This window comes from Cygnus atratus, chromosome Z (assembly GCF_013377495.2).
Source record: "Cygnus atratus isolate AKBS03 ecotype Queensland, Australia chromosome Z, CAtr_DNAZoo_HiC_assembly, whole genome shotgun sequence".
Classification (NCBI taxonomy): domain Eukaryota; kingdom Metazoa; phylum Chordata; class Aves; order Anseriformes; family Anatidae; genus Cygnus; species Cygnus atratus.
Window position 1 is genome coordinate 50,555,410 of NC_066396.1, and position 13,498 is coordinate 50,568,907.

The 13,498-nt window shown below is 38.9% G+C and overlaps 1 protein-coding gene across 1 annotated transcript; it reads right to left on the reverse strand.

Annotated features, from left to right (window-relative positions):
• Positions 1 to 271: 271 nt before the first annotated feature.
• Positions 272 to 592, reverse strand: CTXN3 (cortexin 3). The gene is given in 2 exon segments (XM_035569388.1): positions 272 to 349; positions 351 to 592. Coding segments are annotated over 2 exon segments (294 nt in total). The 5' UTR covers positions 567 to 592.
• Between the last annotated feature and the right edge of the window lie 12,906 nt (positions 593 to 13,498).

Sequence of the window (13,498 nt, forward strand, 5' to 3'; positions counted from 1 at the left end):
GAGATCACATGTACTATGTATTGTTCCAATGCATTTTGAAGCACCATTCTGCTAATGCAACTTGTATCTTTTTCCTATGGGAAGATTCACTCAACTACTGTCAAAAATTTTACTTGTTTTTATATTTAATTTTTTTAAAATTGTGTCCATATGTGTATATTGTAACTCCTACAATATTTGATAAAATATAAAGCAAAACCAAAATAAGATACATTCCTGAAATTTTCTTTCTTTATCAGTGTGCTAAATAAGCCTTAACAATTCTCAGTCTCTAAGCAAGAGCATAATCAAACTGGCCCTTCTCCATTCCACCAAGTCCATCAGCCCAGGTTGAGGTTGGCATACATGAGGTAGGGGTCAAGGAGAATTCGGAAGCAGCGAACAACGAGGATTCCCAAGAAAATAAATAATAAAATCACAAAGGCAAAGGTTGTTTTCTGTTCCAGGATCATGCTAGAATCTGGTGTCATGTTCCCAGATGGCACCAAAGTGGCACTGAATGTCTCTCCATCCATCGTCCAGGGAAGCTGAAACGAATAATCCCACAGTCTCCTTCTTTTCATCATTAGTTTGCTGAGGTCAGAGTAGAAGCCATTTAGATGCACTTTGTTATCTGTAGAGCAAGGGGGAAGCAATGTTAATTGTGAATAGCCCTTTTGTTTAGTTCAATGCAACTTTCTCCTAGTGGAGAAAAATGAGATGGAAAGGACTTGACAGCAGTTCTGCCTGCCTCTGTGTCACATACGAGAGACATGTTAGAAATCCCGTACTGCTCTGTTGGCATTGCAGAATTCAGTCACAGATATTACATGTCACTAGACACTGAGCTGGCAGGAACCTCTCCCTTCTACTATATCATTTGGACTGGGGTAGAACATTTCTTTTCTTGAAGGGTAAATGAGGGTTTTAATCACAGTGTTCCAGTGGGTAACCTACAGAAACGGCAATTGGGAAACAAATTGCATTCCTTGCTGCAGGATGGACGAACTGCAATTGATACTACTCTACGTGGGGGACTTGAAAGACAAGTGTATTTATGGCTTTATACACAGTGACCAGAAATGTTCTGAGGTGGGATGGACCAGGATCTGATGCAGGACAGTAAAAATGCATGTGTCTCCAAGGTGGAAGGCAACAACCCAGTGTTTGTAACACTGCAGCATTTATAAGGAAAGGGCATAAATAGTGTTTGAAATGAGAGGAAAACATTTAGGAAGGCAGTCTAAAACAAGTCAAATACTAATGCAGCTCAAGGGCAAATGTTTCCTCTTCTTACTTAAAATCACGATGAGGTTTACAAATATAGTTAGCAAGAAAATGTCTTTTATATCACCTGCTCCATGGCATCAAGAAAATCACCAAGATTTGTGACTGAGCTTGGCTGTTTCTGGACAGAAGAGCACATGCTGTGCTACCGCTGGCCTGGCACTTCTGCTGCTATGTCTGTCTGTCTGGGTGTCTGCCAGCTGCTGCCTCCTCCTCCCTCACACACTGGGTTTTCCTTCCAGTAGGAAGGAAGCACGGCTGGATGCCACAGCTTAGGCCTGGTCATCGACACTACCTGAGAAATGACCTCGGGAACAGAAGTGTTGAAGGTCGAAGGACAGCACTCTCTCAGTTGAACATGTTCAGAAGAAATAGGAAAAGAACACAACGCAATGCCCAGTATGCACAAGTGGAACTTGCAAGTGATTGTGGCTATTCTGTCACTGGATTCGGGTCAGTAATTAGTGACAAGCATGCCTCAGCAAAACCAGTTAACAGGTATAAGTGGATTCAGAAAGCATAGTCACACTATCATTTTGATGGTATTATTCTAAAAAACATACCTCAAACAAAATAGAGAAAGTATTAAAGCAACAAAAATATGGGAATTGCACAACTGTTATTGCCTGATTCAATTTATGAATGAAAGGGTAGCAAATTTGAAATTTTAACTTCTCATCTTTTGAAAGCATGTTTCATCTACCAACTGATAAAAAATGCAGAGGACTGTCTAACAGTGAGCTAAAACTTAAGGAACACCCAGTTTAATAAAACTGACTGATTTTTTTTTTATTTTTTTTTTATGATACCTTGTGGAGGAAATAATTCTGGTGATAAAAAAATCTTGTTATAAAAGAAGAAGAAATATATAAATTGAGACAGGCATGTAACATGGTGGCAGAGATACTACAGTGAAGGTCAAAAGCAGTGGTGCCCCCTTCTTAAAGACCTCTGGTAGTTTGACTACAGAAAACTGTAACACTCACACATTATGTCATGGATTACCATGTCATTTAAGCACACACTGTCAGCTATATGCATATTATACACACTTAACACTCTTCCCTAAACCTGCAATCACAAGATGTAGTATTCCATACTTACTCTCACAGATCTGAGTGTTTTAGGAAATGCTTTCCTGACATTTTTCTAGGCATTGTGTCAATGCTGCGGGTGACTGTGGGAGAAAACAACTGTCAGGAAAGATCAGCTTTTGACATGCTGCTTTTAAATGTCAAACTTGGAATACACATAGACTCAGCACATAGTATCTTTCCAGTTTTTGGAGAAACTTGACTTCAGAGAGATATGTGCAATTAGCGACTCAGTGATAATCAAATACAGTTAATTATTTTCCTTTAGGCTCTGTATGGGCACCTATTCTGGATAATACAGATGCTCATTTTCATACTCATTTCATGCTCATTTTCATTTTCATAACATTAAGTGCTACGCATTTATTTTAGGAATGGGAGGATGTCTGATAGTTTTATGCTTAGCAGCTTTTTACACTCCAAATGCTAATCTTTATGCTATAGATTATATATGGGAAAATAACAAGACTACATTGCAAAGCTGAAAAGAATGTATTTCCCAGGCTTTGGTCTCATCACTGCATACAATTATAAGGTTTTGGGGACAGGTAGTCTGTCTCCATAGAAAGGCACAATACTCAGCATCATCACAACCTTTGCCCTATTCTGCAAGCCAGAACTTTAGTGATATCATCGACTGTTTCCTATGCATCAAAATGATGTTTAACTGTCTCTACAGATACAAGTACATAGGTACTTGAAAGCAGAAGTTAACCAGCTAATGACATTAGTTGGGTGTTATTTCTAGGCACAAGTAATTAGTTAGACTTGGAACAGGCAGCAGCTGGTGGATGGTGCAAGGGAGACCCTGAGCCCTCCATCTTCTTCCCTGCCAGTCATTTTCGGTTGTGTCAGGAGAGCTCCACTGGAGCTGGGCACCAGAAACTTCTTCCAATAGAAAATGTTACCTATGTAGGAGACCACACAGAAATGGTAACATAACTTTAAAGTGTATTTTCTTGTATAAGGATCTCTGCAGTCCTTGTAAGAATTCCTCCAGCTGGCCTGAACTCCATCACACCTCTGTGGTACAGATTGAAGGCTGACAGGGGAGACAGGAGATTTCTTTTCAGCTTGTTCCAGTCACTCAGAAATGATCCAGGTTATGGTATGGGTGGAAAATCCTCAAGGTTGTTTAAAAGTAGTTGATGTAACCAAGATTCCACTAGGTGCAGACCCACTTTTTCTTTTTTTTACATCTCAGATAAAATTGATAGCACGAACAAATTATCCTTCACTTAAGAAAAAAATAGCCCTGCTTTTACGGTTTTGTTTTAATGCAGGGATGCCCTATTCAATTACTTTCTGTAATGGGTTCCTTGCAGATGTGACTAATCCTTTGTTTAATAAGTACACAATTGCACATCGCTCTATCCACATCAGGTTGTTACTATAATTTCTCCTTGCCAGTGTGCACACATCCATTAGGTACTTCAATTATAGATCTCCCTGAGGTGGTGCTTACATTCGAACGTACTAGATTTATAAAGTAATAAAGAAACAGAACTGAAGTTGCATATTATTAGCAGCATTGAATCGACGTGTTAGTCCTTGGCACATCCCAAGACTTAATATCTTTTATATAGTTTCAACCCAGAAGCTGACCTATTAGCAAAAGATCTGGTCAAATGTCACCAAAAGACAGCTTTTATTGTCAAGCCACTAAGATTTTTGAAATTAAAATGACATTGAATTAGTTAATAGAGCTATCTACACATTGGTATGAAAGACACAAATTCACAGGACTCTCGAGAGTTAAAACTTGTTCACAGTACCTTTGACTGGTCTTTCAGGGCTTTCTGCATTTCACTTGTTTCAAAGTTGACTTTAGTTGAAAATTGCTCTGTAGTTAAAGGATTTCCTCAGGGCTCATATTTGAAAGCTTCTTACTTTGAAAACAGTAGGACTAATGGAAAGATAGGCTACAAGATCTGCAGCTCTAGAAACTTACAATTAAATTTGGTGTTGTTCTGTTGTTTAAAGTGCCCTTTCTTTACTACCATATACAACATAAATGACGTTTTGTGTCAACACTCATATATGTACATTCTTCTCATGAAAGCCTTTTATGTTTGTGAAAAGTCACAACCAAAGAGAAGGTAATCACATTCTCATTTTGCTGAGTAGAATCTCACTTCAGCCCTTTTCACAATTTCTGTATCCTACCTGTTCATAAACTCTCCAGTGATCCTGTTTGTGTGGCTGGAGTATGGCACAAACACTCTGAGACACAAGAGAGGCTCTGGAAGTGACCTTCAGTTGCCAGAAGTTGTCCCAGCGTAGCCTGAGGTACACTCGGATTAGCATTACTGGCCCTTCATCTTTCAAAAGAGATGCAGAAATGGTGACTCAAAAATCTATTGAAGACATCCAGACTAAAACGTGACATACACAATCTATGTGTACATGGATTTAAAGTTGATATTTCAATTTTTAGAACAACAACAAACATTAAGAATGAAACATCATTTAGTGGTGGCATCTCTTTATTTCTATTTCTTGGCAGATCCTTCATTGCACTGTTCTGTCTATATCACATAAAACAAAAAGAGAGACCTTTGAAACAAGCAGATTGAAAGGAAGAATCTGACCATCAAAAACAACTCATGGGGATATATGGTTTAATATGTTTGACCTGTTAACTAGACCCAAGGCCAAGTATACTGCTAGAGTTCTGCTGACTTAATTACCATCTTGTCTAGTTACACGTTTGGCCCAGTAAAATTTAAGTGATAAAAATGACAATTAAGCAATGAACACATCAAGACTAAGATGAAACAGAATATTCTTTGCTTTAAGCACCTGGAGTATTCCCTTTGTCCTTTTCTTGTTCACTCGAGATTTACTGGATCAACGTGTAAGGGCAAAATGTGGTCCTGTGACTGCACTGGGTGCTTTACAATGTATGCCTGATATGTAGGTATCCTATGCTAGTGGAGCAATTGGGTTTCCATTATGAAATATCCCATGGAATGTAGCAAGCACACAACTGTGCCAAGCCTGTGTGCATGATTTTCCTATACCACCCATACTAGTTTCACTGATTACTCACTTCCTTAGCTACAAAAACACATGGCAAGTTTCTTCAGGCTCAAACATCTGTACACAAACTATCTGAGTGAAGATATTTCCATGTGCCCACAGCTCAGTTGTTGTGCCTGGCATTTTGAACCTGTTGTAAATAAACTGAACTTGATAACAGAAAAGAACAAAGCTAAAAATTAAATGACATATGCCCTACTCTTGTATTCAAATGTGCCTTGTATGCACTTGTACTTCATCCTGTATGGTAATTTGCAACAGCAACTGCACACTTTACGAGGATGTATTAACAATACCCTTTTTTGGCTATACTTCATCCTCTTTTTTACAAATTTGTTATCAAAACTGACATTGCTCTTCCTGCAGACACATATCTTCATTGTCCTTTCAACAGCTTTTAAAGACTTTGTGTGGGAGAAGACATACTTGGTGTGCCTGTCAGCTATTGGCATTATTAAAGCAACTTGGTGGGGTTAACTTCAGCAATAAAACAAAGACAGAAATTGATCGGTTCTTTTTTTCTGTAGATTCTATCCAATACCATGCACCTCACTTTTATTTAATGCACCATGGAATGCTTAAAATGAATCCTCACCTTTAAAATATTAATGCACACACATAGTATAAGATGTGAGGATGATTTATACATGAAAAAGTCAAAGTTACCCTAAAAGCTTGAATTACTCACTGCATTTGCTAAAGTAATTGCTAGCTTTATGAGATACTACCTGTGAAGATCTGAAGGCATGAATCTGTGAAACACCAATGCATTTATACCATCCAGGCACCTGTGCAGTGGTTTGAAATATGCACCCAACAGACTGTTTTCCTTCCTCTCCATGCCCTCTTCTTTTTAAAAGAAGATATACAGATACAAAGGCATCAGTATTGCAAGTCTTCTCCACAATGAATATTTAAATGTATGGTAATAATAAAATAACCAAAAAATGCTAAAGCCTTAAAAACGAGTAACATGGTTAAAATCCTTGTAGTCTGGTTCCTATGTGAATCAGCAGGTAGAAAATTTTTATAGTCTTAACAGTCATAAATCCTTATCTAAATAAATAAATAAAATAAAATTAAGCCATTTGTAGCTCAAAAGGACATGAAATGGATTTTATATTACCCTTTCTTACATCTGTAACGTCTGTAAATGATATACTGTAATATACTTTCTAGAAAGAAAACAAGGAATATGCAACAACATAATTGGTGTACACATTCATTTAATTATTGTAATTTTTAATCTGCTGTCAGTATTCCCAACCTGCTATGTAGGATGTGTTATATATAGACAGTGTTAACCATGCATATGCAATATAAAGGTTATAACTTTTTAAAATAAATAAGGAAATTTAGGAAAGCAATTTCTGTGAAAGAAATACCTTCATCTAGTCGAGAGAGAACTTGACTCATTTCCCACTGCAGAAATTACAGGTAGTTACAAGTTGTATCGTTAGTTTCCATTCTTCTGTACATTTCTTGTATTTCTAAGCATAAAGAATCAGGACTGCCAAGGAACCAGTGAAAACCCAAGATGAAAAGCTGCCTTTTAAAGGTTTATAGTTTATCACAAAAACAAAACAAACAAACAAACAAAAAATCAACGAAACATCTCCCCAAAAAATGGAATGAGAATCCTACTTGTGTGTTAGAAGTAATTAGTTGACAATACTGTTGTTCTTGAAAGTGAGGCTATAATTTCAGTTCTCCTTCAGCAACTCTTCAGTGGATTCTGCTTCACCAAGTACAGCAGTAGCCTCACAGGCTGTCTGAAACCATCTTCAGCAGAACATTAACATTCAAAAGGCGTACCATAAATAAATAAATAAATAAAAATCACAGGGTATTCCCATACCTTTGCAAAATCAGAGCTATAATCTGCTAGCATTTCTCTCTTCTTCTACACTGATTGTTGTCAGCAATCTTTCTTTTTAATGGCAGTAAACTCTGCATTTATCAGACAATCTGAATATTTATTACAATTTGTGATCTTCAAATGCATTAACCTTTACATAATGATTATAAATTGCAATTTGAAAATAAGACTATACATACATGAATTAACACTTATTAAAATGTAATCATGTCATATGTATTCCTATGGCATATTTCTTTAGAAAATAAACTGACCTTGCAATGGGAGAGGATACACTCCCTAGCATTTACCGCTCAACTTTTATCTTGACATTTTGGCCCTGAGAGTTGTTCATGTTTCCACCCTGCTGTCCTTGATATAGCTGTGTTTTATTTTGAAGGAAAATAACTAAAATAAGAAGGTTCCTGTTTTCCTTTCCCATGGGAAAAAATAAAGTCAGCTTTAGAACGTCTGTCAAATAGACAGATTAAACATGTAAGTTTTTGTTTGTTTGTTTGTTTGTTTCCCCCAAGTTTCTACTTAAAAGCAAGCAAACACACATGCACACAGAAACCTGAACCATTTTAGGGTGACAGAATGCCATTTGTTTTGATCTTTTACTGGGAATTTAAGTTTTTATATATTCCATACTGTCACAGAGCAAGAAAAGAGTATGGTATATTATCCTCTTCTTATTTTTCCATGAGGCTTCTAATGTGGAAAATAGATTTGAAACTCAAATCCCATCTATCTCCCTTTCTCTGTCCCTTGCAGTTTTTTCCTGTTGAAGCGTCCTTTATTTTAGATCATTAACCTTTCCAGCTGCATTGTGGGTGGCAGGCTTAATGGTGTGTAGTGTGGGACCATGGTTTTGTGCATATAATGGGCAAAATATAGTTTCAGAAAGGATGTAAAGCTGCCACCCAGATTAATACAAAACAGAGACGGACATTTTATGGACAGCCACATGGACAATCAGAGACCCCTACACACTCATGAGGGGGTCTGTCTTAAGCCCATTCACAGCATGGCTTCTCATGCTTTGCAAGCAATAAACAAAGAGGAAAGCACCTCCTCTTGCTGTCTAGAGAGGACTTTCCAGTTCCTTGTTCTTCCTTGCACACATGCACGTCAGCTTTGATGCTGTGTTCTGCATCCTCTGAGTCCCTCAGGATCTTGTGCCTCTAAACTGGATTCCAAAAGGGTATCTTAAGCCCTCTTCTACACTTCCTTTAGTCCCACCAGAACTTCTCATTTTGTGACTTTAAAGAGTCAAACTTTATTTTCTCTTTTATTTCTTTGGGGATTTTCCACTCTCTCAACCTAAAATCCAGTAGATAATCTATATTTTATCCACCCCATTGCTATAGCAAGCAACTGCTAGAAGGGTATTTGCCAAGGTTTAGTAGCCCCTCCTCCCTCATGGTCTGAAAGGTTCATGACAAGACTTGATAAAGGAGGCTGGATTACATTCCCAGAAAATTTCATGACAGTGATTTCATAACATTAGGCAGAAGTTTTGTATTTTGCATTTAACTTCATTCACATCATAAAAAGTCTCACAGTCTCAACAGCACACTAGTGTAGCACCACTGCTCTATGATCCAGGCAAGCTGGTGGGCATTAAAGGGTACACCTTTTTGTTGCAGAGAAACTCCTAATCACCTGCATCCTTTTAAACTGTCCTCACCATGATGCATGTTTTCGTCCACTCAGCTTCAAGAAGCTTAGCAATTTTGTAAGAAAATAAGGAATGATTCATTTCTTACAGGAAGACAGATTATAAGAACACAGATACGTTATTCAGCAACGAGGGAACTCCCATAGAAGAGGAGGTTTTCTCCTATTGTTCTGTATGCATTTTATTGGATAGAAGGGAAAAAAAAAAAAAAGAACAGAAGTAATTGTGGGATCCAGGTGGTTAACATATAAAAGTTGGGTGCTGCTGCCACATAGTGTAAGCTGGACCACTGAGGAAGTTTCTGCAGTGCTCTTGCTAGGGTCTGCTCCCCAAAAGGTACACACAGGAGCCAGGAATTGAGTGCGAAAGTCCTGGGGTGTGTCACACGGGCCCACTGCTTGGTCAGAGAGGGAAGATAAGAGGACAGCATACAGAGTTCAAGCAGATATTAGTCAGTTTCCTATAGTCCACTCGATGCTGCTTTAGGCTGCTAAAGGTTTTGAGTGAGCCTTTTGCTTTTATCAGACACCGTAAGTCAGTCTTCCAAGGGGTGCAATGAGTGTATAATATGCAACCCCAGTGACTACAAGTTCCTACATCCTTATTTCATTTGAAAATAGAATGATGAGCATATGCCTTTGAAAGGAAATAGCTTTGACTTCTGAAATAAATATCAGAAACATTGGTATTTCAGGTAATTTCCTACTGCACTGGTAACAAGATGAATTTGCATCTCCAGTTATTTAAGAGGAAGGTTCCTTTCCTGCTCTTCAAAGAAAGTTTTTCTCAGCCAGTACCATTAAAATATTTTCCATAGCCCTGACTTGCTTTGCTATAAAGCTGTGCTTCACCCTTAATAACTTCTTGAAATAGGAGAGACTTGAAAATAATTATATTTGGTATTCACATGGGCTTCAGTTCCAAAATCCGTATTGATCCCAAAAGGTGTAAACAAAGGCAAGCTTTCAGGAAACAAATGGATTTTGATTAAGTCATAAATGCAATCATGAGGCATTCATCTCAACTCTCTGGGAGACACTCCAGCAGGCTTTTTAATGTGCCTCTGTTTCCATCCACCCACAGACCTGTTGCTGGCTCTCTGGGTTGGGTACTGCTGAGTGCAGCCTGCACCATGCTGTGTTAGCAGAGGCATGCTATGGGCGCAGAGGGAGATGTCCCCCTTGCAGGCCCTTTACCATCGGGTTGGGAAGGTGCAGCCTGCTTTTTCCTGCAGGATATGCAGTCCCAGGTGATTTTGCTGAGCCACCTGTGGCCCTTCTGGCCAATGCCACCATGGGGCTTCCTGCACCAGGCTGGGAGAGGTCAAGCAGAGGAGAAAATCATCAGCCCCTTTGGCCTCTTCTCCCCAAGAACGGGGAGTATGCCTGGTGGGTTCAGTCCACGGGTCATGTGTTAAGTTGCTGACCTCACTGAACCTCCCTTCTTCCTGCAGCTGGCTTTAATTGCTGCTGACATCTGGAGGCATCCCTCCCCATGACACGTGTTTGGCTGGATGAGCAAGTAGGGGCTGTCAGGGGCTGTAAACATCCCGAGAGCAGGCACAGCATCTGGCCAGTGGTCCCTGGCAGGACACCGAGATGCCCAGCCCTGCTTTTCCTCCCATGCCCTGCAGCGCTGCAGCTGGGGCTCCCCTACATCCACTGCAAAGAACGTTTTGAAAAATAAATCTGCCCACTACATCCATAAGTCCACTCTGGGTTCGTTGCACTGTCTTATCAATGCAGTTCCTTGTTTTGTCTTTGCAGGGAGAAGTGTTTTTCAGAGGGCGTGCAAAAGTGCTTTGCATAGGTAATGCCAAATAACAGGGTAGTTCAGATATTTTCTGAATAGATGCAGTAGGTGAGCAGCACGACTCCTGGGGCTGGGCTAGGCCAAGTCCAGCCAGCCTGCCTCCTCGGCCTGCCCGTTCTGCCCACTCCCACCTCTGTTGGTGGCGTTTTCTGTGGTGGTTGCTTCAGCCCTCCCATACGTGTTTGGTCTGGCACGTTAAAGCTATTGTTGCAGGACCCAGTGAAATTAAAATATATTTTTTTTAATGGAAAATTTGTAAAGGGTGCCTCAGTCTGAAAAGCGATATTTACTGCTGCCAAGGCAAAGTGGGAAGGGTAAAGCACTCAGATATCTGAAGGAAAAGTCATATTACAACTGAGATTTACTCTGGAGACTATGTAGCCTCTCTGCTCACCTGTCCCACTGTAAAAGTGGTTATCTTATGTTTGTATCTACTTCTGTAATCTTTAATACCAACCAGTGCACAAAGATCAAATAAATACGTGAGCCAGGAGTCTCAGCTTGGCCAGAGAAAGCAAGGAGAAATTTTGTTTTGCATTCAGTGTAAACATCATTCGTATTCTGACCACCAATGTCGACAGCTGTTTATATGATCCTAATCTGCAATGACTTCTGAAATTTTTTTAAGGACAAGGTGAAAACAGTACTCCTTTGTGCAGGGAGAGGCTGTTGCACCTGGAGAATTAAGGGGGAAAAAGGAACAAAGATAAGTTGTAGGGTTGTAGTTGTCAGGAGATGCCTAAAGCATCAGCATGATATATGCAGTGGAAAATCAAGCTCTCACATTCCTGTTTGTGTGTTTTAGTTTTGTATGACTGTGCCCCATGGGTCCCCTTTCAGGATCCTGCTTAGCATCTCCATTACGGTTTTGCCACAAAAGCTGACAAAACCTGTCCTGCTTCAAAAAGCTCTGAAGTGCAATTGGGTTGCTCACCTCTGATTGACATCAGAGGCTGGCAGGAACAGGGGTCGGCCACCATGGATTTCAGTGTAATACCTATGAAGAGCCATAAGCCATCATCTTAAGGAGGTGGCATTCAATACACTAACACCCTAGTACCTCACAGTCCATGTTTGCAAATGATATTTCACTAGTATTGATTTATATTTCCTTCATTTGTATTCTTTAGTTTGCAGCGTAGGGATAAAAAATAATTAAATAACAATCCCCAACATCATTTACATAATTCATCATAAAAACAAGATTTCAAAGGGAGTTGACTTTCTTTGCATTTTTCTCTATTTCCCCATTTTGTCATAATGCAGCCTAGATGTGACACCTGACACAACATGACAGCATTTCTGCTGCTAAAAACCAAAGCTTTATAAAAACTTCTCTTCTATATTTGATTTACATAGGGAGCCATGTAAAATTCTGACTGGGTCTGCATGTAAGAGAGTACTTAAGAATGGCAGCTTTAGAAAAGCAATGATTTAAACTTCCACCTTGCACAGACACAGCAAAATAGAAGTGTACAATTAGTTCTAACTTTACTCCATAAGTTTGTTAGCCATTAAACATGCAATGTGCAATTTTACTACTCTGATGCTGAAAACTAAGAGACTGAGTGAGGATTTCCAAAAACATCACTGGAATACTGCAATTACAATTTGGTATAATGCAGCTCAGTAATGTCAGTAAAGGAATATTTTTTTTAGCTGATACACATTAAAATAAACCCAGAATAACATCACTGAACAGATTTTATTGCTTAAGAAATTATAAACCCTACCTTATATTCCCATCCCCATATTAACTAGCTTGCCTTAAAAGTCATCTCAGAATAACAAAGAGATTTTGGTATAACAAGTTTGAAAATACGTGTGAGACTTTAATGAGCATAACACTGGCTTTTTTGCTATTTGATTTTGTCCTTATTTTCAATAACTTTGCAGAACTGGGAGCTACTGATGAGAAGCAAGAGAGTATTGTCTCAGCAGAGGCTGAGTGTAACAGTGATATAACTGCTGACCTTCAGAGAAATTTGGAATGATGAGTATCTTTTTCCCATTCAAAAATCCTGCTTCCATTACAAAACCTGCCCCTTGTCACACCGATGTCATCCTTTGAAAGTGTGTCATGAAAGGAAAAGGTAGATCTCTTAAACAAACCCTTACAGATAAATTTCTGTACAATGTGCTACAGAATTCCAGCTGAGGAAGCTGGTAACACCCAAGTGATTCTTATCCACTGATTTAGTTAAGTTAGGGCCTTAAAGGAATGAAAGTCATCCTGCTGGCTAACCCAGAAATGCCAAAGGTGACAGTGCTTTTTCAGTAAAAATCACAGAACTTCCATAATGAATGCTTCACACTTCCAGCAGAACAACAGGTCAAACGGACACAGATGAGATGGATCTTTTTTTCCCCACAGCTAAACGTATAATACTGCAATTGATATAATATGATACATAAGTGATACACATTTATATCAGAAAATAACACAATATAATATTAAGTAATTTATGTAAATGTTCAAAAAACACTTATCCAACGTAAGGGAATACTATATACACAAAGGCTACAAACAATACATTTCAAATGTAAGCATAATGAATTTCACGTAACAAAAGATTAGTTGTGCAATTCTCTTTTCCAAATAGCATAATAACTAGCATATTGTAATTCTACCTCTCACTGTCCTGTCTCATGGAATTTATAATTCTCTGAAACTAAAATTAGTCTCTTTAATTAGAACTCAAAGCATGTGAGCACTCACAGAGATGCACACACAGACAGACAATA